The sequence below is a fragment of the Gopherus flavomarginatus genome, chromosome 1 (genome assembly GCF_025201925.1).
Source record: "Gopherus flavomarginatus isolate rGopFla2 chromosome 1, rGopFla2.mat.asm, whole genome shotgun sequence".
In the NCBI taxonomy this organism is placed as follows: Eukaryota; Metazoa; Chordata; order Testudines; family Testudinidae; genus Gopherus; species Gopherus flavomarginatus.
In genome coordinates this window covers 54,845,477-54,871,278 of record NC_066617.1, presented here as the reverse complement: position 1 = coordinate 54,871,278, position 25,802 = coordinate 54,845,477, and the positions used below count along the sequence as shown (strand labels likewise).

At 39.8% G+C, this 25,802-nt stretch overlaps 1 protein-coding gene across 5 annotated transcripts in view; it reads right to left on the bottom strand.

Annotated features, from left to right (window-relative positions):
- IMMP2L (inner mitochondrial membrane peptidase subunit 2) overlaps nucleotides 1-25,802 on the bottom strand; it is an 836,308-nt gene that overhangs the window by 150,361 nt on the left and 660,145 nt on the right. For all 5 annotated transcript variants that reach the window (XM_050936397.1, XM_050936398.1, XM_050936399.1 and 2 more), the window contains exon 5: nucleotides 5,393-5,495. In XM_050936397.1, coding sequence (XP_050792354.1) covers nucleotides 5,393-5,495 — 103 coding nt within the window. The remainder of the gene's footprint in view (nucleotides 1-5,392; nucleotides 5,496-25,802) is intronic.

The window sequence follows — 25,802 nt, the reverse complement described above, 5'->3', positions numbered from 1 at the left end:
GCATATTTATATCTGCCTCTGGAAATTTCCACTACATGCATCCGACAAAGTGGGTATTCACCCACGAAAGCTTATGCTGCAATACGTCTGTTGGTGCCACAGGACTCTTTGCTGCTTTCACAGATCCAGACTAACACAGCTACCCCTCTGATACTTAACTTGTCTAAGTAATTTTTAACTTCTTCTTTTACTATTTTAGCCTCCCATCCTACCTAATTTTCATGGACATTCACTATGTTAGACATCCAATCACCACCAACCTTCTTGGTGAAAACCAAAACAAAGAAATCATTAAGCACCTCTGCCATTTCCACATTTTCTGTTATTATTCCTCCCCCTCCGCTCATTGAGTAATGGACCTACCCTGTCCCGGATCTTCCTCTTGCTTCTAATGTATTTGTGGAATGTTTTCTTGTTACCCTTTATGTCTCTAGCTAGTTTGAACTTGTTTTGTGCCTTGCCCTTCCAAATTTTGTTCCTACATCCTTGGGTTATTTGTTTATATTCATCCTCTGTAATTAGACTTAGTTTCTACTTTTTGTAGGACTTTTTTTTTTATTTTTAGATCATTGAAGATCTCCTCGTTAAGCCAGCGTGATCTCTTGCCATACTTCCTATCTTTCCTACACAATGGAATAGTTTTCTCTTTTGCCCTTAATAATGTCTCTTTGAAAAACTATCTATTGTCTTTAATTGTTTTTCCCTTTAGACTTGCTTCCCATGGGATTTTATCTACCAACTCCCTGAGTTTGCTGAAGTCTGCTTTCTTGAAATCCACCTTCTTTATTTTGCTATTCTCCCTTTTACCATTCCTTAGAATCATCAACTCTACCATTTCATGATCACTTTCACCCAAAGCTGCCTTCCACTTTCAAATTCTCAACCAGTTCCTCCCTATTTGTCAAAATCAAATCTAGAACAGCCTTTCCCTGAACAGCTTCCTGCACCTTCTGAAATAAAAAAATTTCTACAATATATTTGAAGAACTTGTTGGATAATCTGTGCCATGCTATTTTCCCAACAGAAGTCTGAGTAGTTGAAGTCCCCCATTACCCGAAGTCCTGTGCTTTGGATGATTTTGTTAATTGTTTTTTTTAAAAAGCCTCATTCATCTCTTCTTCCTGGTTAGGTGGTCTGTAGTAGACCCCTACTATGACATAGCCTTGGTTTTTTTACCTCTTTTATCCTTTCCCAGAGACTTTCAACAAGTCTGTCTCCTATTTCCATCTCAACCTCAGTCCAAGTGTATACATTTTTTAATATACAAGGCAACGCTTCCTTCCTTTTTCCCCTACCTGTCCTTCCTGAGCAAGCTGTATCTTCTACACCAATATTCCAGTCATGCGTATTATCACACCAAGTATCTGTGATGCCAACTATGTGTAGGCTCATTATGAAAGTCAATTGAACAAGTACCATTAACTTCAATGGGCATTCTATTAGGCTTTAATTGTGTAAAGCACTTTCAGATCCTAAGCTGGGAAACATTCTGAAAAGTAAAGTAGTAGCTATAGAAATAGTACATTTACAAAATGAATCCTGGTATCCTCACGGTCTTTATTTAATTTGAAAGAATTTGTTATTACTACTGTGTACTACTACTGCCACAATTCTTTCCCAAGAAACATTTCTTAGATGAACTCACAACTAAATAGGAGCATTACTAGAATTAAAAACATAAAGCAATCTCTTAAAAGCAAAACCATATATCATCCAACACTGCATTATTATGTCTCTGTAATATTCCAATTAAACGAGAATAAGGTGATATAATAAATGTTTGGCTTTACCCTCCTAAAAGCTTGAAAACAGAGAACTGGCTCACTGAAGTGATATCACTAACGCAGTCCAGCTAATTGAACTAAAATCATTCTATGTGTAATTTTTTTCATCCCTTAAATTAAAAAACAAAGCAAAGGAGGCAAGGATCATTGAGTTCTTTTCATGGTTATTGCCTGACATTTAAAATAGCTGTTTTCAGCCATTATAAATGGCAGACATGACTTACAAAACTTATGCCCCACAGTTCAGACTGTGGAGTTGTGAATAGCGGTGCATACCAAAGTGCTGTGCTGTAATTCCCCTGTGTGGATTGCAGACACAAACTAAAAGGTTCCTAGTTCACATTAATATAATCCTCCATAAACAAGAACTTTTAATTCACATCTTCAGAGTCTATGTAGAGTGTTACAGCTAAGCACTTCGGTGCGTCCTGCTATTCATACTCCTGTAGTCCAAACTGTGGGGCAGTGTAGATAAGACCTCAGATTGAACCAGGCAGTATCAGAATAACAACAATGCAATGCCTTTGTCTATGCTGCACAGAACAGTTCTTTAAATAACAAAATTCAATAACCGCATTATTTAAATAACTTCCCTGCATGCTGGATTAAATTAACATTTGAATCAGCAGTTCGCCAGCAATACTATACAATGTTACTAATTCAGCACAGTTGATAGATCTGATGGTGTTTGAATTAAATTAATGCTTACACTGAAGTCAGAAAAAGTATCTACTAGACAGAAAGGACCTATAAAGCCATTTTGAGGCTCCCTTGACTTTTTTTTGCAATATATTTTTACTTCAGTTAAAAAAAACTATTTTAATGTATAAACTTGAGAAAATTATCTATATATGCCTTGAGAATCTGATCCTGGTCCTACTAAAATCAGATAGATACAAAAAGACTAAAGGATATCATGGATAAAATGTTTTAGAAACTATATAATGATTATTGTCTGTCAAAGGTCATTCACATTTTAGGATTCATAACCTCCAAAGATGACATATAAATTAGCCTTGAATGATCCCAGTATTTCTGTCTTATCACCTAGTCCATTAAGCCATTACACATTATTCTCCAAGTGAAAAAATGATTTCCAACACCTATTCTCAGTCTGTTATTCCATAATTCCATATATGCCCCATGTAATTCATTATGCTCATCCACAAAACATAACTATGTCTGACTTTATCTATAGTGTATAAGCTTTTTTTTTATTATTGTAATTAAAGGAATAGCATCAAAGTAAATAGACCTAAAATGTAATCTACCTTGAAGATAATTTTTTGTACTGGGCCCTTTTGACCCAGGAAAATGCATTGGTTCCTCCAAATTAGAGTGTGATACAGATAACATTCTAACTACTCTCTGGAGTGACCTCTATTACAACAAAACAAGGACACTGGGTTCCTTTCTTGCCATTGTGCAGCCTTTTCATTCTGACTAACTGTTCAATTCTTATGAGAGAAAAGATATTAAAATGAAGAAGAATATGCCTCTGAATGTCTTGAGAGTACAATCCTAATATATTCAGTATCCTGCAAGAATTGGTCAGGCAGAGGAATGGACATTGTGATATGCCAATCTGTTCATAACATATGTAAGTCTGCCTCCACAACCAAAACACGTGTAGGTGAACATTAGTCAATAGGAGCTAAAGCATCCCTAAGCCTGCTTTTCATCTTTTTCTGCAGATGTATATATTTATAATTTTAGTCAATCCTCATAGCTAATTTCCTCCCACAAGAGCATGCTTGCCATCCTTTCCTTTATATTTTCAACTGCCATTATAATTTAAATCTAAAGAAAAATATCTGTTTACATTTGATACTTACTCAAAATTTAACTCAACCAATACAAACTTTTTAAATGGTTCTATATGTATATCCCAAGATCATCTTTGTGGAATGCTAGAAAGCGTGCATTGTCAAAAGTTGTCACAGTAGTTCTCTGATGGTACCTATTCACTGAGAAAAGAGGTGGGAACTTAAATTATTGTAACAAACATGAGGTAAATCTCAGAGAAAAGGCAGCTTATAATTTTCACATGCATTAGCAGGTGTAGTTAAACACAATGGGGGAGTGTAGGGTGTACCTTGACCTACTAACTCATGTGAAAACTACTAACTGCCTTGATTTCACTAGGATTTTACCACATGTTGTTTAACATATGCTAGCTTATACAAGTTAAGAACACACCTTTTTCCCAGTGAACACAAGGCCTAAACATTTCAGAGTAGTTTTACACTGGTGAGGCTACCATGACAAAATACTAGAAGTAAGAGGAAAACGGTGAGGATCAGATTGTGGGTATCCTGGGTGCACAGAGAGAGACTGTGGATAAAAAGACACCCGGTAACAATACAGAAAGGGAGAGATACGCATGGGGTCAAGTGAAAAAAAATCTAGTGGCACAGAAAAAAAAGAAAGAGGAACTCTAAAATTAACTGTCAAAAAAACGACAGAGCAGAAAGGGAGAATAAAAAAATCATAAGTGATATGGCCCTTGAAGCAGATAGTGAGACAAACTATAAGGAATGTGAAAGAGATTAGGGCAATAGCAATACACTGGTCCAGCCAGGTAGGGGGTCTTTGAATCTTAGATATTCTTACATTTTCCTCTTCACGTCATGTTATTGGAGGTAGATTATCTGGGGCCAAACTCTGCCACCCTCACTTAAGTTGAGCAGTATCTACTCCATGATTAGTCTAATTAAATTCAATGGCCCTACTTCAGATGTAAAGTGCTAACAGAACTTGAATAAGGATAGCGGAATCTGGCATGAATTTCCCATGACAACCAGTCATTATGTCATTTTAGAACAGAATCATCTCTAAGTAAATAGGTAAACAAAACTGCATGTATAACATGAGAAAAATGATTAATATCTCCAGGGCAGAATGCAGAGACAATGAGCCTAAATTTCTGTATGTCAGACAAAGTGAGCAATTAAAAAAAAAACCAAAATATTAAAACCCTGAAAAAATTATAATATCCTGTCTTTCCACAGAGACCAGGTGTATACTTTTAGCAGTCTAAATCTGAGTTTTTAGCTTTTGTTTTGTAAATATTTGTATGCAACTGGAGACACTTACCATTTAGGGTGAGTTTTTTTACTTTGAGAACTGATTAGACAGACAAAGTGTCCATTACTTCATACTTTCTTCAACATATTGATTTATCAATTAACATTTGCTGTGCATCATTACAGCCCACTGATTCTGTTGGAGCACTGGCTCCAAAGTAGGAGAGAACTGCTGGGAGGGAGACACTCAAAGTTGCATCAGCTGGCAACAGATCTGTCAGCTGTCCCCATCCCTCAAAACTGCCTCCCTCCAAAAATATAAACCTTTCTTCCCTCTGCTTCTTGCAAGAGAGTTAAAGACAATCTCTGTTATTTTTGCCACTTAGGTAGTGCAAAGAGAATGGAGCAAGATCTGTCGCTCCATCTTGATTAGAAGAAACATTTCAAGGTGCGTGGATTCTCTCTAAAATCATGACTGCTAATACAGGAAATAAATACTTGCTGTATTATCTGAGTAACCCATCAGATACTATTTGCTCTCCAACTGCAAACATAAAGTGATACATAGTGAATGTCACTTACCGGACCAAAAGCATTACTGTCAAAGCTGTGCCCATGGTGATCACCTTCCACCCATATATGGCCATGCGGAACTTTCACATACTTGTTTTTGTACCCAATGGTTCTAAAGGACAGATGCAAAACAATTAGCAGTGTAAAAATATATATACACACACGAGTCAAAAAATTACATAAATATAAAACATTTTTGTGAAGAAAATCCTGTTATTTATTACCTTGGGGCCTGATCCTGAAAACAGCTAAAGCATGCAGAATTTTACCACTTGTGAGTAGTACCATTGACAACAGTATGCCAACTACATGAGAAGAATTAAATACCTGTGCTAGTGTTTCCAGTATTAGGTCCTTCTTTATTAAACATGTTTTCTTTTTACAAATACTCTAACACCACAGGAAACAAAAGACATGTACAGTAATGTATGATTTAGCATGTAATTGACTTTTTTCCATAATCATTCGAATGAACTCTTTGAAGCATCACATTTTCACACCAGTAAAATTCAGGTGTTCATATGTTGTTCTTAAATATGAAGATATTTTAAGGCAAATTTCCTATGTGCAGTGCAATGTTTGCACCACCTCATTTAGCAAAAATAGCCAGACAGCTCTGCGCTGGCGGCAGATTTAGCATTTAGACTCCTGCAGCCATATGAACTTGGGTATGATCTCAAATTTCATAAGTTAAACAGGATTGAGTTAGGCAGTCCTTTAGGTTTAGGGTTAGGGAAGCCCAAATGCTGCAGGAAGTGATTCATGTGGTTCAAGAGGGGTCACTCTTTGCTGCAAATCAGTACTGAACCAGTGCCCCAGAATGAAACTAGGAAGTACCATGTTACTAGATGGTTACTCTTTTGTTACTACCATATTGCTCTTTTGAATGAGAACATAAACCTGAATACAAAAAATGGTTACATTTTATTCATGGAATTTAACATCAATTTTCAACATCTTTCAGAATTCCAACCAGCCCAGTACCAACTTTCTAACTGCACAAAACCAAACATCCTAGCCCTGCCCCTTCCCTGAGGCCCTGCCCCTGCCCACTACATTCCCCCTCCTTCAGTGGCTCACTCTCCTCCACCCTCGCTCACTTTTACTGGGCTGGGGTAGGGGTATGGGGTGCGGGAGGGGGTCAGGGCTCCAGCTGGGGGTGCAGGCTCTGGGGGTAGGGCTGGGGATGAGGGGTTTGGGGTGCAGGAGGGAGCAGCCATTCAGCATTAAGTGTAAAGCAGGGGTCCATCCTGTCTCCTTTTTGTTTATGCTAATCATCGACTATGGATTAAAACAATATGACAGTGATAAATATGGCCTAAAATGGAACAATTCCAGGCTATTTGATCTAGACTTTACTGACGACATCGCTCTTATCAGTGAAGATGCAAACAGACTACAAAAATGTACAAACCAAGTAAAAGTAGTAATGGAGAAAATACTTTTGAGATACAATGCAAAGAAATGTAAAGTCATGTTAATGGGGACTATAGGGACAGAATGAAAATTCAAGAGGAGAAACTGGAGAAGGTAGACAATTGTATGTATCTTGGAAGTACCGTCAGGCAAGATAGTATTAGTTCCGAGGAAATAAGAAGAACTGAGAAGGCAAACGCTGCATTTGGAAGACTAAAAACCATCTGGCAACTCAAAAACATCTCCCTCAAGACAAAACTGAATGTGTACAAAGCAATTGTTACTGCCAACATAGAGCAGTGAGACATAGCAACTTACCAAGAAACATACGCAAAAGCTGGATGCATTTCATCACAAATATCTGAGAAGAATATTGGAAATAACATATAGAGATAGGAAGACGAATGAAGAAGTCAGAAAATTTACTGGACAAGGCACCCTCTCACAATAATCTACAAAAGAAGACGTCAGTGGCTGGGACATGTGCTGAGAATGGAAAAAGAACGCTTACCAAATATTGCCCTAGAATGGAAACCAGAAAATGCAAGAAAAAAGAGAGGAAGACCACAAATAACACGGAAATGAACAATTCTGAACTACATCAAGCACCTCAGCATGAAATGGGAAGATTTGGAGAGAACGGCAGTTGACAGGCAAGGATGGCAAATGTGGGGTAACCCAATGTGCAACAAAGCAAGGGCTGGACTAAGGTCTAAGGTAAGGTAGCGCCAGGCTGGGGGGCGCGGCTCAGGGATTTGGAGTGTGGGTAGGGGCTGCAGGTTGAGGCAGGGGGTTGGGGTACAGGAAGAGGTACAGGTTCTGGGCTGGGGATGTGGGCCCTGGGGTGGAGCCGAGGATGAGGAGTTCAGGGTGTGGGACAAATTACAACAAATTAGGTCGTTGGTGTGCTGAGACCACAGCCTTAGATCCATCTCCCTTGTGTTTGAATGTCCCCTATGTAGGCCCCCAGGTCTAGTGAGGGGGAGATTTCTCAGAAGGAGACAGGAGAAGTCCCGCCTGGGCCTGCACCAATCATCCAGGTATGGGAAGATCTGCACCTCTCACCTCCGGAGATAGGTTGCTACCACCACCATCCATTTGGTGAAAACCCTGGAGGCCGTGAAAAGGCCAAACGGGAGGACCATGAACTGGTAATGGTCCCCCCTCCCTCAGCAGGAATCGGAGGAAGTGCCTGTGTCTCTCAAATATATGGATATGGAAATAAGCGTCCTGGAGGTCCAGAGCCGTGAACCAATCCCTCGGTCCAGGGAGGGAATGATAGAGGCCAGGGATACTATCCGGAACCTATAGTGGACCATAAAACTGTTGAGATCCCATAGGTCTAGGAGGGGTCTGAGCTCCCCTTTCGCCTTCAGAATCAGGAAATACCGGGAGTAGAAACCCTTGCCCTGGAATTCTACCGGTACCCTTTCCACCGCCCCCAGGCGCAGGAGGCGTGCCACCTCCTGGTCTAGGAGGCGGGCATGTAGCCCTTGGAGATAGTGTTGAGGACCCACTGGTCCGACGTTACACAGGACCACTTGACAAGGAAGGCAGATAAATGGTTGCAGAACACAAACTTTATTAACTGGGGGACTTCCCTGGCAACAGACTCGGTGGCCCCCCACAAAGAGTCAAAACCACATCTTTCCCTGCCTTTTGCCCTTTGAGGGGCCTGGCTGTGGGGCTGAGCAGGACTGATGTTGGGACCTACGCCTCTGTTTGCGCGGTCTCTTGGGCGGGGGCTCGTATCTGCTCCTAGCAGGGGAAGCCGAAGCCTGCGGCCTGGGCTTGTCTTTTGCTGGAGGGACGTACAGGCCCAAAGTTTGCAGGGTGGTGTGGGAGTCTTTCATCCCATGCAGACGGACATCAGTTTGGTCCACGAACAACACTTTCCTGAAGAAAAGGTCCTGCATCAAGGACTTGGACTCTGCAGACAGTCCGGACCGGAGACGCCAAGATGCCTTGCGCATGGATATGGCAGAGGCCATCAAGCAGGCTGTCGTGTTGGCCGTGTCTGGCGCCACCTGGAGGGCTGCTTTAGCCGCTGCCACTCTTTCCTCTACCAGAACCCAGAACTCCTTCCTGTCCCGCTCCGGGAGGAGAGGTTCAAACCTTCGTAGGGACCCACATAGGATGAAGTCACACTGGCTCAGTAGGGCTTGATGGTTGGCTACTCTGAGCTGGAAACTCTCATGGCATAATAATAATGGGCTCTTCAGTCTAGCAGATAAATTTATGACATGGTTGAAAATTGAAGCTAGACAAATTCAGACTGGAAATATTTTTAACAGAGAAAGTAATTAACCATTGGAACAACTTAGCAAGGGTCATGGTGGATTCTTCATCACTGACAAATTTTTAAATAAAAATTAAAGTTCTTGTAAAAGACATGCTCTAGGAATTATTCTGGTAAAGTTCTATGGCCCTTGTTATAAAGGAGGTCATATTAGGAAATCATGAATGGGCTCTTCTTGTCTTGGAATCTATGAATCATGCTGACAATATTGTCTCATTGTTTCCTTGTACTCGCCTAGTCTGTTTCCATCTAAGTGTAAGACAAGAGGCAACGGATTGTACCCACTTTGGGGCAGGAACCATCTTTTTGTACAGCACTTAGCACAACAGGATATAGGTTCATGTCTGAGGTTTCTAGATGCTACAATAACACTACTGCTAATAAATAAAATAAAATAAAATATCCTATTTCTTTATTTCCTGGGGTTCCTGGGGTTCCAGAACATTATTCATAAGTTTATAATATTGTTTAATGTATAGTCATATCCTGAGAATTTGTTTCATAGTCAAATTTTCCTAGCTGGCAAACATGGATTGTATCTTTTAAAGCACCCCTTTTCTCTGATTTATAGTTAATAGGTTTAATTTTATCAAAGTACTGTACATTCCATGCCCAGTTTGTGTACTCACAGATCTTACATTATGTAGTTGTCTTCTTTTGTGTATCTGCTATTTTATTTTTTGGGGTCATTCCTCATTGTCTCCTCCACATATCATTTACTTCCTTCTACAACCCAAAATTCATTAGATCATCTAAGAGTGTTACATGAGGTGACACCTTTTGTAGGTAACTTTTTGCTTAGTCTTTCATCATTCTGCTACAAGTTTTAATGATGCAATGTACAGTTGGGGCACAGATTTTGCACATGCCTTGAAATCCTTTTCCTATATACAAGAAACACCATACATTTCCTTAATTGGATGTGGAACTATAAACTGGGTCCTCTAGTTCTCAGCCATGCACTCTACAGTTTATCTAACAACTAGCTATAGAAGCTAAAGCCACTACAGGTTATTTTATAATTACTGGAATCAGATGAGTTACAGGATCAGGCACCAACCAACAGAGCCAGGAGGAGCTATATTTTAAAGAATTGACTTCTCTCCAAGTCAGATCATCTTTATTCATCTTTCAGTTACTTTCCATGACACCTTCCTCCCTTCTCACAACATTTCTCGCTGACTCCTTCAATTGCACAGGGAATCTCACTTTTCCCTACAGCTCTGCTTGCATGAACAGGGGGAATGTAGCAGGCCTATGCTCTCAATACTCTTCTTCCAGGAAGCAGAGCTTCTTCTGCTCTGTTGACCCAAGAGTTCAAATGCTAGCATTAGAAATTTGTTCACTGTTGAAGCCCCCAGAACCAGCCCACCCCTTTCAATGCCACTACTCCTCCAACACTGTCATTCTTGCCTCTCTTACACCATCCCTATTATATAGTTTCCCCACCTCTTAGAACTACCTCCTTTCCACTGTATGTCTTTCTATCCTTCCCAACACAGATATCCTTCTCACTGTATGAGTCTCCTCCACTCCAGTATTCCCTCAACCCTTTGTTAGAAAAAAGCAAAATTGGTTACTATATGCAAATGGTACAGGAGAAGCTCTGCTGATTTGGATTTACAATGGCACAGTTGAAGGCAGAATTTGGCCCTTTATTTCCAGATTCGTTAGACTGATGCTACGGGTATTGTGGAATGAGTATGTCAGATCCATACTCCTTTCAATGCACAATAATTGTTACATGTACCTAACACTACTGCATGCTTCCATTTAAAATGTGTGTAAGAACATATTAAGCTGCTGTTTATATATAATATGTGATATGTTAATATTGAGTGATATGCACTATATTATGCAATCTAAAGATGTGAATGGAATATGTGAATACAAGTATTTCTACACATATTTATATATGAATCTTTCACTGCTATTTGAGATATTGAAGTTATCTTATTCTACTGATGTGCATATTCCCTACTCAAAAGAACTATAATTCTCTTTAATTAAAAAACATAGTTTTTAAAGACAGTAATTTTCTGTAGAAAAATAGCAGCAATTCACCTTTAAAAAACAGCTAATTTAAATGGGTAATGTGCCTGCAGATTCAGCAAAAGAAAAATAGAACACAATATAAGTCATTTCTCTACTATGCTTATTCTTTCACTTGCAAATCTTTATTACTTCATTGACAATGCCATACTCATCTTTCCAGTTATGATTATGAAAATCATTCTGCTTGCTATTTATTGATGAAAAGCACCACTGATCATACTAGTTCAGTACTGATTCACATTAGGAATTAACATGCTAGATTTATTATTTTCAGTTTAGAACTACAGTACAAGATTGCGAATGGTTAGCTACCACAGTTGCGATCTGGTGAATTCATTATCACAATCCACATAACTTTACCAGCATAAAAATGTTTACTAGATATTATGGGGTAACTAAATAAAAATAGTAAGTCCTAATGGTGTTACTCAATTGGAGATTTTGCAAATGTACAACAAAAGGATAAATAGGGGCAAAAACCAAAAACCAACACTACTGCTAACCGTATTAGTCAAGAGTTTAAATATCCATATCCAGTTTTTACATTTGATCAACTCTTAAAATCAAAATACATTGGGCAAAATTCTACTCATGTACACTGGTATAAAGGTTGAAGGAACTCCACGAAAGTCATCTGAGCTGAAGTAAATAGTCCAGATATACACCAGAATAAGTGAAAGCTGTATTTGACCCAACAACCTCCTGCAGAAATGCTTTCCAATAGTTGATTACAGAATCCTCCTACTCTTTATTACAGTAATGGTTCAGATTCTGCTCTGTTACTTACACTCAGGCAATCCAATTACCTAAGAGCGGAGTTGGCCCAGAATCTGTTTAATATTACCACCTTATAGATTTTAAATTCTCCCAACCATTCAAATTCTGCAGAATTTGCAAGTCTTATATGATGCTCTAGGCTATTCCTCTTAGTACTAATGTTCTGTTTATATTCATCTAGGCTTTTTTCTTGACAATGCTGCCTTGACACTTTTCTGCCCTCTCACCTAGCATGTTCAGAAATTATTGTAAAAGCTTTTGACCCTGCTAAGTTATTTTGACAGTACAATCAATAGTATGGAGGAGTTCTGGTTTTTATACTGAATGAATTTTGATATGACAAAAAGGTTGAACTAACAGAAGAGAAGGGCCCATCATCTCCTATGCAGGAGAATCAACACTCAATTTTCGTCTAATTCTTCCATTTAGAGTGAATTCTTCTAGTTTCTTCCCCACCAAGTGCAGATGGTTCAGTCCCTCAACTCAGCCAATATGGAGGAAAAAGAAAGGTCATCCTCAGACAGCAACCTGGCCTTCGCATTGCTGCTTGGCCTCCTTGCCAGAGCTGCCCTCTGCAGCCCACAACGTCTATATCCACAGAAACCTCCATGATTTAAGGGGGCTTAAAGAGAGAGAAAGAAGAGAATTGCGGGGAGTTTTTTTGTAAGGGGAGTTTCTAGCACATTCCTTCGTGAAAAGAACCTTAAATGTAACAGACAGAAACAGATTCTTCGGATTCAAAGTTAGTGTGATGTTATGGACATGAAGCGGGACCATATAGATCATTGCTGCAACCCAGGGCCTGTAGTGGCACCAAATCTTTTATAAAGGGGGTCAAATAAGGTGTCTAAGAGAAGGTTATGGTTTGCTGGTTATGATTATTCTATCTGTATGTGTGTATTACTTTTGTAGTTGAAGTTATGAATATTGGCTCTAGACTGTCTGTATTTCAAACTTCTGCTATGCTGCTGGGTCACACCCCAGACAATTTGGCATCAGCACTGCCTAGCCTGCTTGATGGCCCATTAAGCACTATCAGCTACACAACTGACCCATTGAGAGAAGGCAGATACACCTTGTGACTCAGCAAAGTATACAGGGACATGCCCATGTGACTCCAACCTCCATTTTCTGTAATTTGCCACAGTAAGTACAAAGAGGTGTCCTTACATTTTGAAGAGACAATAAAAGGCAGCTGCCTCATCTCCATCTTGTCTTCAATCCTGCTTACCTCTGGGGGCACTTTGCTACAAACGGAAGCTCTAAACAAAGGACTGATGACCCATCCCAGCTGTGGATGTACTCCAGAGACTTGATTTGAACCTGCAGCTTATTCCCTCATTGCTACAAGCCTGAAGCAAGAACTTTGCCATAACTGTATGTAATTGATTCCATTTAACCAGTTCTAGCTCTCATCGATATCTTTTGCCTTTTATGAATAATCCTTTAGATTTTAGATTCTAACGGATTGGCAGCAGCGTGATTTGTGGGTAAGATCTGATTTGTATATTGACCTGGGTCTGGGGCTTGGTCCTTTTGGGAATCGAGAGAACCATTTTTCTTTTAGTGGGGTGTTGGTTTTCATAACCATTTCTCCCCATAACGAGCAGCACCGGTGGTGATACTGGGAAACGGAGTGTCTAAGGGAATTGCTTGTATGACTTTTATAAAGGGGGTCAAATAAGGTGTCTAAGAGAAGGTTATGGTTTGCTGGTTATGATTATTCTATCTGTATGTGTGTATTACTTTTGTAGTTGAAGTTATAAATATTGGCTCTAGACTGTCTGTATTTCAAACTTCTGCTATGCTGCTGGGTGACACCCCAGACAATTTGGCATCAGCACTGCCTAGCCTGCTTGATGGCCCATTAAGCACTATCAGCTACACAACTGACTCATTGAGAGAAGGCAGATACACCTTGTGACTCAGCAAAGTATGCAGGGACATGCCCATGTGACTCCAACCTCCATTTTCTGTAATTTGCCACAGTAAGTACAAAGAGGTGTCCTTACATTTTGAAGAGACAATAAAAGGCAGCTGCCTCATCTCCATCTTGTCTTCAATCCTGCTTACCTCTGGGGGCACTTTGCTACAAACGGAAGCTCTAAACAAAGGACTGATGACCCATCCCAGCTGTGGATGTACTCCAGAGACTTGATTTGAACTTGCAGCTTATTCCCTCATTGCTACAAGCCTGAAGCAAGAACTTTGCCATAACTGTATGTAATTGATTCCATTTAACCAGTTCTAGCTCTCATCGATATCTTTTGCCTTTTATGAATAATCCTTTAGATTTTAGATTCTAACAGATTGGCAGCAGCGTGATTTGTGGGTAAGATCTGATTTGTATATTGACCTGGGTCTGGGGCTTGGTCCTTTGGGAATCGAGAGAACCATTTTTCTTTTAGTGGGGTGTTGGTTTTCATAACCATTTCTCCCCATAACGAGCAGCACCGGTGGTGATACTGGGAAACGGAGTGTCTAAGGGAATTGCTTGTATGACTTATGATTAGCCAGTGCAGTAAAACCAAAGTCTTCTCTGTTTGGCTGGTTTGGTTTGCCTTGGTGTGCATAGAAACCCCAGCCTTGGGCTGTAACTGCCCTGCTTTAAGCAATTTGTCCTGAATGGGCACTCTCAGTTGGGTCCCACCAGACCCAGCATTGTTACAGTTAGTCACAGATTTTTAATAAAGATCACATATTCATGATCCCTGTTACAGTGCTCAGCGTTAGTGTTTGGAATCTGTGAAAATGATGGCCACAGATCTTGATTTTTCAGAAGGAACCCAAGTCAATTCACAGCTGGATGGGAAGCTCTACCTGGCTTCTGCTGATAGCACTTGGGTCACCACTAGGCACCACACAGATGAGTGCCAGAAACGGAGATGGCTACACTGCTGAGCAGCCAATGTGACTTCTGGCTGCACATTCTGAGGAGAGGGACAAGACAGCTCAATAACAGGAGAGGCACTATAGTCAAGTTCACTAAACAAATGGCTGAAACTGTGAGACTTAGGCATACTAATTAAACTCTGATACCAACTTTCTCTGTGGCCTTGTCATGTCTGTCTGACTTCATTTCCCCATGTCTGTAATAAGGATATTTGTTAGGGTGACCAGACAGCATATGTGAAAAATCAGGATGGGGGTAGAAGCCTAAGTAATAGGAGCCTATGTATGAAAAAAAAAAATTCGGATATCTGGTCACCCTAATACTTGTACTTAGCTACTCATGGGGTGAGTGATGAGTAAGTGGTTAAAGAGCTATGAATGTACTAAAATTCACTAAAATGCACACTGAATCTTATAATAGCTGAGATAACAGCAGTGCACAGACCCTCAGTTTATTTGGGTAAATTACCCTTACAAAAGTATTTTTAAAATGTTGACCACTATGCGCAGACATCAGAACAAACAGCTCTGCTACACTACTGCTGCAAGAGTACGGGGAAGAAACCTACACCAGAGTTATTTTTTTTAGGTGACAAATTGAGGAACTTGCCCAGATTGAGGTGTCAATAGAGGAAGATTTGGAACAAATTTATAAATTAAACAGTAGTAATTCCCGAGGAGCAGATGGTATTCACCCAACAGCACTCAAATATGAAATTGTAGAACTGTGGTATGTAACCTATCACTTATATCAGCTTCTGTACCAGATGACTGCAGGATAGCTAATGCTATACCAATTATTTGAAAAGGCTCCAGGGGAAATTCTAGCAATTATAGGCCAGTAATCTTAACTTCATTACCAAGCAAATTGGTTGAACTATAGTAAGAATTATCAGATACACAGATTAACATGATTGTCCTGTTCTGTTCATTCCTTCTGTAGTGTCTGGCATTGAGCACTGCTGGAAGACAGAACACTGGGTTAGATGGACCATTGGTCTGACCCATTTAGGCCATTCTTATGTTCAAGTTTTCCCCTCTGTTATCTCTTGTCTATAATTAGATCGTAACTCCCTTGGAATAACGAACATCTTTTTGTTCTGTGATTGTACAGTGCTTAGCACAATGGGGTCCTGGTCCATGACTGGGGCTCCTAAGTGCTATGGTAACACAAAATAAAACCTCCATCCTGGGAAAGTTTAGTCTGAGGCATATGTTAATGAATCATCTCACTAACCCTGCCTCCAAATGTTGATCCAGCTCTTTACGCATTGGATGTGCAAGAATCTGATGTGTGGGATGCTGTGAAATATTTTTTTCCCCATTGGCCTTACCAAAAATGCTGAGGTCAGCTTTGTCACTGGCTCCCTATAGCTTCCCTAGATGCTGTGCTGCTAAGTGCTGAAGGAGGTGTTTCTAAAGCATACACGCCTCTTGGGGATAATTCAGAAGCTAACAACTGAAAGCAGCATAGAATATGCCTTATTCAGTCTGCCCCACAGTTTTAGATGGACTTTTCACTACTGATGTGCAGATCTGCAATGTCCTCCCCCTTCCTGTGGCATTCAAATCCACTTAGAAGGGTTTTGGCATTGCAGGTGAGAAGAGGGGAACATAAGAATGGCCATACTGGGTCAGACCAAAGGTTCATCTAGCCCAGTACCCTGTCTACCGACAGTGACTAATGCTAGGTGCAGCAGAGGGAGTGAACCTAACAGGCAATGATCAAGTGATCTCTCTCCTGCCATCCATCTCCACCCTCTGACAAACAGAGGCTAGGGACACCATTCCTTACTCATCCTGGCTAATAGCCATTAACAGACTTAACCTCCATGAATTTATTCAGTTCTCTTTTAAACACTGTTAAAGTCCTAGCCTTCACAACCTCCTCGGGCAAAGAGTTTCAAAGGCTGACTGTGCACTGTATGAAGAAGAACTTCCTTTTATTTGTTTTAAACCTGCTGCCTCTTAATTTCATTTGCTGGCCCCTAGTTCTTATAATATGGGAACAAGTAAATAACTTTTCCTTATTCACTTTCTCCACATCACTCATGATTTTATACACCTCTATCATATCCCCCCTTAGTCTCCTCTTTTCCAGGCTGAAAAGTCCTAGCTTCTTTAATCTCTCCTCATATCGAACCTGTACCAAACCTCTAATCATTTTAGTTTCCCTTCTCTGAACCTTTTCTAATGCCAGTATATCTGTTTTGTGATGAGGAGACCACATCTGTATGCAGTATTCAAGATGTGGGCGTACCATGGATTTATACAAGGGCAATAAGATTCTGTCCGTCCTATTTTCTATCCCCTTTTTAATGATTCCTAACATCCTGTTTGCTTTTTCGACTGCCACTGCACACTGCGTGGACGTTTTCAGAGAACAATCCACGATGACTCCAAGATCTTTTTCCTGATTCGTTGTAGCTAAATTAGCCCCATCATATTGTATGTATAGTTCCTCCAATATCCATTACTTTACATTTATCCACATTAAATTTCATTTGCCATTTTGTTGCTCAATCACTTAGTTTTGTGAGATCTTTTTGAAGTTTTTCACTGTCTGTTTTGGTCTTAACTATCTTGAGCAGTTTAGTATCACCTGCAAACTTTGCCACCTCACTTTTTACCCCTTTCTCCAGAACATTTATGAATAAGTTGAATAGGATTGGTCCTAGGACTGACCCTTGGGGGACACCACTAGTTACCCCTCTCCATTCTGAGAATTTACCATTTATTCCTACCCTTTGTTCCCTGTCTTTTAACCAGTTTTCAATCCACGAAAGACTCTTATCTCTTATCCCATGACAACTTAATTTACGTAAGAGCCTTTGGTGAGGGACCTTGTCAAAGGCTTTCAGGAAATCTAAGTACACTATGTCCACTGGATCCCCCTTGTCCACATGTTTGTTGACCCATTCAAAGAACTCTAATAGATTAGTAAGACATGATTTCCCTTTACAGAAACCATGTTGACTTTTGCCCAACAATTTATGTTCTTCTATGTGTTTGATAATTTTATTCTTTACTATTGTTTAAACTAATTTGCCCAGTACTGACGTTAGACTTACCAATCTGTAATTGCTGAGATCATCTCTGGGACCTTTTAAAAATATTGGCATTACATTAGCTATCTTCCAGTCATTGGGTACAGAAGCCAATTTAAAGGACAGGTTACAAACCACAGTTAGCAGTTTGCAACTTCACATTTGAGTTCTTTCAGAACTCTTAGGTGAGTGTCATCTGGTCCCGGTGACTTGTTACTGTTAAGTTTATTAATTAATTCCAAAATCTCCACTAGTGACACCTCAATCTGTGTAAAATTCCTCCGATTTGTCACCTACAAAAACCGGCTCGGGTTTGGGAATCTCCCTAACATCCTCAGCCGTGAAGACTGAAGCAAAGAATCCATTTAGCTTCTCCACAATGACTTTATCATCTTTAAGCGCTCCTTTTGTATCTCGATCGTCCAGGGGCCCCACCGGTTGTTCAGCAGGCTCCCTGCTTCTAAAGCACATAAAAAAAAATTTGTTATTATCTTTTGAGTTTTTGACTAGCTGTTCTTCAAACTCCTCTTCGGCTTTTCTTATTATATTTTTACACTTAATTAGGCAGTGTATATGTTCCTTTCTATTTACCTCACTAGGATTTGACTTCCACTTTTTAAAAGACGACTTTTTATCTCTCAATGCTTCTTTTACATGGTTGTTAAGCCACGGTGGCTCTTTTTTAGTTCTTTTGCTGTGTTTTTTAATTTGGGACGTACATTTAAGTTGAGCCTCTATTATGGTGTCTTTGAAAAGCATCCATGCAGCTTGCAGGGATTTCACTTTAGGCACTGTACCTTTTAATTTCTGTTTAACTAATCCCCTCATTTTTGCATAGTTCCCCTTTCTGAAATTAAATGCCACAGTGTTGGGCTGTTGAGGTGTTCTTCCCACCACAGGGATGTTAAATCTTATTATATTATGGTCACTATTTCTAAGCGGTCCTGTTATTGTTACCTCTTGGACCAGCTCCTGCACGCCACTCAAGACTAAATCGAGAGTTGCCTCTCCCCTTGTAGGTTCCCGTACCAGCTGCTCCAAGAAGCAGTCATTTAAAGTATCGAGAAATTTTGTCTCTGAATTTCGTCCTGTGGTGACATGTTCCCAGTCAATATGGAGATAATTGAAATCCCCCACTACTACTAAGCTCTTAATTTTTATAGCCTCTCTAATTTCCCTTAGCATTTCATCGTCATTATTGCTGTCCAGGTCAGGTGGTCGATAACAGATCTCTAATGTTATATTCTTATTAGAGCATGAAATTACTATCCACAGAGATTCTATGGAACATGTGGATTCACTTAAGATTTTTACTTCATTTACTTCTACATTTTCTTTCACATACATTACCACTCCCCTTCCCCCGCACGACCTGTTCTGTCCTTCCGATATATTTTGTACTCCAGAATGATTGTGTCCCATTGATTGTCCTCAGTCCACCAGGTTTCTGTGATGCCTATTATATCAACATCCTTCTTTATCACGAGGCACTCTAGTTCACTCATCTTATTATTTAGACTTCTATTATTTAGACTTCTTATTTAGAGCATACTATGGAAACCATACATCCCTCTTCACACCAAGATCCATGGATGGAGACTCTTCTCCACTTATAAAAGTTAACATAATATGTTAATAAACCCCCCTCCCCACAAAGCTGAACACATCTTAGATTCACCAAATATTAAAGCAGCAAAGAGTCCTGTGGCACCTTATACACTAACAGACGTTTTGGAGCATGAGCTTTCATGGGTGAATACCCACTTCGTCAGATGCATGAAGTGGAAATTTCCAGGGGCAGGTATATATATGCAAGCAAGAAGCAGGCTAGAGATAACGAGATTAGTTCAATCAGGGAGGATGAGGCCCTCTTCTAGCAGCTGAGGTGTGAAAACCAAGGGAGGAGAAACTGGTTTTGTAGTTGGCAAGCCATTCACAGTCTTTGTTTAATTCTGAGCTGATGGTGTCAAATTTGCAGACGAACTGAAGCTCAGCAGTTTCTCTTTGAAGTCTGGTCCTGAAGTTTTTTTGCTGCAGGATGGCCACCTTAAGATCTGCTATAGTGTGGCCAGGAAGGTTGAAGTGTTCTCCTACAGGTTTTTGTATATTGCCATTCCTAATATCTGATTTGTGGCCATTTATCCTTTTCCGTACAGACTGACCAGTTTGGCTGATGTACATAGCAGAGGGGCGTTGCTGGCATATGATGGCGTATATTACATTGGTGGACGTGCAGGTGAAAGAACCGGTGATGGTGTGGCTGATCTGGTTAGGTCCTGTGATGGTGTCGCTGGTGTAGATATGTGGGCAGAGTTGGCATCGAGGTTTGTTGCATGGATTGGTTCCTGAGTTAGAGTTACTATGGTGTAGTGTGCAGTCACTGGTGAGAATATGCTTCGGTTTGGCAGGTTGTCTGTGGGCGAGGACTGGCCTGCCACCCAAGGCCTGTGAAAGTGTGGGATCATTGTCCAGGATAGGTTGTAGATCCCTGATGATGCGTTGGAGGGGTTTTAGCTGGGGACTGTATGTGATGGCCAGTGGAGTCCTATTGGTTTCTTTCTTGGGTTTGTCTTGCAGTAGGAGGCTTCTGGGATGGGATACCTACCTTCATGCCTCCAGCTTCCATCCTGGGCACACCACACGATCCATTGCCTATAGCCAAGCACTGAGTTTCAACCGCATCTGCTGTAACCCCTCAGACAGAGACAAAAACCTACAAAATCTCCACCAAGCATTCTCAAAACTACAATACCCTCACGAGGAAATAAGGAAACAGATCAACAGAGCCAGACGTGTACCCAGAAGCCTCCTACTGCAGGATTCGGGGCTATTTCTGGCATCCTTGTTAATTTCACTCAGGGTTGTTGGGGGAAATATACAAGATACTTAGAGAAAGTTTTGTCAATTTCAGCCTCTCCACTCTGCAGGACATCAACAAAACAAAAAGAGATCTGAGCCCCTATGTCCTAAGGACATTTCAGGTGTTTAATTCAATATATAAAGAGGGTGGAATGAAAACTACTATTTCTTTCAAAGGAGGCACAATAATTTCCCTGAATATCCAGTTTTCCCCTCCAACCCCTTTGTGGTCTTGTCTATCGGGCTATTTGCTTTCCCTGTGAATCTTTAGTAATATTACCAAAATTGCTTTTCCCAAAATAAACCCTGATCAGCAGAATACATCTTCCCACCTTGTTCTCCATGTGTTTTTTTTTTTTCAAGCAGTAACATTTCAAAGAGGATCTGCAAGCAGTTTGGACATCACAACCACGATCCTCTGCTAGGGAGGGAATAGGATAGATCTGAACTTGGAAATGGTTGCTGATTTTGACTGTATTTTTTTGTGTTTTCTATTATTGAAGATCGCCTCATCCGGGGGCAGAAAAGAACTGCCCTGACTTTGGTCACATACACCCCAACAATCATGAGTGAAATTAACAAGGATGCCAGAAATAGCCCCAAATCCCGTGATTCAGACCGCAAAGTGAACAGCTAAGTTTAAACTGTCCTCATGCAGGCAGCAGGCTACCTGGAGAGGCTTCTCCCTCAGCCAGTCTCCCTGCTACAAGCTAGAGGGGAGCCCCTGTAGTCCCTGCTGAGTGGGAGGGTCAGAGGAATAACAGAACCTAGCTGCGTTGGGCAGCCTGGCTGGAGGAGGAGAGGGAGAGAAACAACAAACAAATGTGACAATGAGTTTTCCTTTTCCAAGCTTTTATTAGCTTTGAGTTTGAACTTTTTGTTATGCAGCAAAAAGACGTGAAAGTAAGCCAGTACTGAATGCGCCACTTATTTGCCGGTACACTACTGCACCTTTTTTTTACCAGTACTCCGTACCGGGCCATACCGGCTTACTTTTACCTCTGACCAGTGTCTGTTAAAAGTAAGCCACTGAAAGTATGTATGTATAGTTCCAAATGCAAGAGATAATTCTCTACATACACATCTATTTGATACCACTCCTGACATGGAAGCTACTTATTATACCTTCTTTATAACTTAACATTAATTTTTAAAGTATCACTCAGCCTGCTTTCAACAGGGTATAGAAAAATGTAGAACATTAAGAAATATAATAAGTACTTTCAAGAGTACTTTTTATTTATGAGAGGGGGAAAGTGGGTACCCTTTCTACATTAACAGCCCTAACGTATTTTATATTCTTCCTTTTCTCTCAAATTGAGTTCTAGAAACAAAAATGACAAAAGATGCCTTACTTCTGCTTTAAAGCTCTCTTTTCATATTTAAGATACAGAACTTTCAAAATAAGTAATTTAGAAATAAGTGTTATGAAAAATATTTGCCTGACTTTCTGCATAATTACACAAATTAAAATACGTCTTTACTGATGTAGGCCTTAACTGAGGGTTTTTTTGTTAAACTCAAATATCTGAATTTCTTTATCTCAAATCACATGAGAACTATAACAATGATTTAACTCTCAATGACTGGACTGGTCAACTAACACTTTCAATTGAGAAAGAAGATAATTGGTGGAAAGTAAAAAGAAGGGAGCATTTTAGAGTTTGGACATCTTGGTATGAGCGTGAAACTAATAAAAGTCTGGCAAATGTGAACAAAATGAGGACCAATATGAAGCTTTGCACTTAGCTTTCCTGAGATGTTTTACTGAACTTGTTCACAAATAAATTGACACTTTTTAGTTTGTTTTTATTCTCCTCAGAACAGCCTGGTGTCACTTGGGCCTGGGACCAGAAATGGAAGTGCAGAAGTACAATGAGAAAGGATGTTCATATGGTATTTCTGACCTTAAAGGAAATACTAGGAATCGCAGAGAAAATCTTGTTTTCATTAGTTTTTTGTCCAAAGGCATACGGTCCGTGTGCACAGACCACACTGAAGAATAAGTCTAGCTTTACAGATTCAAACAGTGGTTCAAATAACCATTCAAACCATCAGGTGCTAATCCCATGTAAACCTGTGAATACTCTGAAGTCTGATTATCTCTAGTACAGATTAAATTTAACTCAGTATCAATTTTATATATCATCATTCTTTCAAAAGGAAAGTTAAGGATATATTCTGGATACTTTCACTTCAATGAATTAAAGATTGACACTTTACTGATATTTAAGACCTTTAGGCAGTATTTTCATGTGAAAGCATCAGGTAGGTTTTCAAAAGCGGCTAAAGGACTTCTGTGCACAAATCATATTGTGAGGTAATGAGACACGTGCTCCTAATTTATTTTTGGTATTTTTAAAAAATTGCTAAGCTTTACATCTGCAGCCACATAATCAATAAACTATATTTACAAAAGTTACTTGGAAATTACTCATACAGTGCCTTCAAATTAGCATACACTCAGCCACCATTTTTGCTGAAGTAAAAAGGCAACAAGCTTAACTTAAGCCAATGGAGCTTGGTGGCTTGAAAGAGGATAGTGCATAGCAGCAGATGTACTCCCCTACTGCTCCTATCCACTGGAGCTGTTGAGAGCATTATAAGAGAGATATGGCTGTTAGGTGTCAAATTCCCATTTATGCCTCAGAAAATCTCCCTCTCCAATGAAGGATAGTACCTACAGGTCACAAACCAGCCATTAGTAATGAATAATCACTCTATACAGTTATATTCTGTCAGAAGAGTTCATAGTCTAGTTTCAAAAGAAGGATATCTTTCTGTCTCAGGACAGAAGGACATTAGATGAATAGTCTCCAGTAGCATTCAGGGGAAAAAACGTTAATTTTTATGCTCATGTACAGTTGCCGCCAAAACTCTGCAGACTTTAGATATCAGATAAAAACAATACTGTGGTATTTTATAATTATTGGTATTATGGACTTGTACAAAGTGTGAACTATTAAATCAACATCAATTCATTGGCAGTTTAACTGGAATTGTAAAGCCATCACCGAGACTCGACCTTTGTCGCCATAGAAACATACAGGCAAACTCTGAGAAGAGGGTGTGGAGGAAGAGAATTACAATTTAAATAGAATCTAGGCCAAGGTATCCTGGAGCAGTTAAGAGCAAACAGGAGACAGATCTAATATAGGCTGGCTATTGAATGCAGTTTGCAAACTTTAAGGAACTGAGCCTCACAAAACCCTGTGAAGAAGGTATTGTTGATATGAGCAGAGATAAAGAGTGAGTTTGAATGGAAAAGAAGGCCATGACAAAGCATAAGGCACTGTGATCAAAGTTTGCTTCTTGACAATTTGTGAAAGTAAAATATTTGGAAACAAAAGCTTATAATCTGGAGAAACACAAATAAGCAAGGTCTATTCAGATGGAATATTTAAAATATGATGAAGGAAAGAAGTCCTAAAAAAAACTGTGAATGGCCGTTACGATTAAGCATAATAGAACTGTGTAGTAGTTCAGTGTTGAGTCTCTGGTCTAAGAGTGGTGATGAGCTGTTCACTGATTGCCACTAGCATCAAAAATCATCCCTTGGAGTGAAAGTTTGGGAATAACATTTTTAAAAGAGGGAACATTAAGGCACATAGAAATATGCTTGAACAAACAAACAAACAATAAGTGTTTAGTGACTTAGACACCTTATGTGACTACAACACAAAATAAAACCTATAACAAAGAACACTTGAAACAGCAAAAGGAGTTCTCCTGATCCCCAGAAATATAGGGAGCTTTGGCCATGGCCATTGAATGGTTGTTGGATCATATTGAAAAACTGAGCTACATTTTAGATAATAATTATGGAAGAAATTTGGCTAATTCTGATACTCACATTATTCAGTCTAGTTGTATAGTGTGTATTAATGGCTTCACTGAAGATAGATTATTCAAATCTATCCAAAATTTGGATATGCCTGAAGATCAAGCAAGTCAAATTTAGACAAGAGAAAAAGTTGTGAAACTAAACATTTAGGCCTTCTCTACACTACACAGTTTTGTTGACAAAACAGTGGAGGTGTACACACTGAAACACTCCTCCTGCCTATGTAAATCCCCTGCTATGCCTACAGGAGGTGTAGGGCATGTTAGGGTGATCTAGTGTCTGTGTAGACATTGATTTCCTTACATGGCTTTTGGCTGTTATTTTTGTCAATTTCACAGCTCCAGTTGGCAGCTGGGCTTCCAACAGGGAGCTCCACAGAGCTGACAGCCCAGACCCCCACACTGCCCCTCTTCAGTCGGTGGAAGCACTCCTGGTGAAGATGTGCACCACAGACAGAAGGGCATCAGACACCTCAGCAAGTAATGCGGTGATTGTAAATCGACTTAACATTTGTTGACTTAAGATTGTAGTCTAGACATAGCCTGAGCAATTTTGTCTGAAGTGAGAAACTGCCACAGTGTACTGGAAAAATTTTTATAGTGATGGATGGAAACTATGTATTTGGTGATGATGGAAACTATGTATTTGGTGTTTGTTATTACTACTTCAAGCCAGGGGGTGCAGCAGCACCACAGTTCCAGCACAACTGGTATGCTACGTTGCTCAAGTCTAATATACAGTGTTGCAAAGAGACCTCAGTAATGATTTCTAATAGATGACACACAAAATTACTGAATGGAAAGACTAAAAAAATCCCAGTAAAGTTATTTTTACATTTCAGGAAGAGGAGTCTAAACATTTTTGGACAACTGAAGTCACAGGTGTCTAATTCCATGATTTCTTTACAATTCTAATTAAACTCATTAATTAAATGATGTTGGTATCTTCATGTCTGACACTCAGTACAAGCAAAAGACAGAGAGAACATAGTACACAACAGCTGGTTTTAATTTCCAGCCAACTATCTAAATATTTGGAGCAACATTTTCAAGTTCTTCTCCTCCCCCCACCACCCTCCACCCATTCTATAATCCAGATTGAAATGAACTGGAAGAAAGCCTCTCTCTTTTCTATATTTCAAAGTACCATAAACTTACATTTGTGTGCCTTGGTTCATTTATTATGTTTCCCCCCACACCAGGGAAGAAAGTAAATTCAGGTCTCCCACTT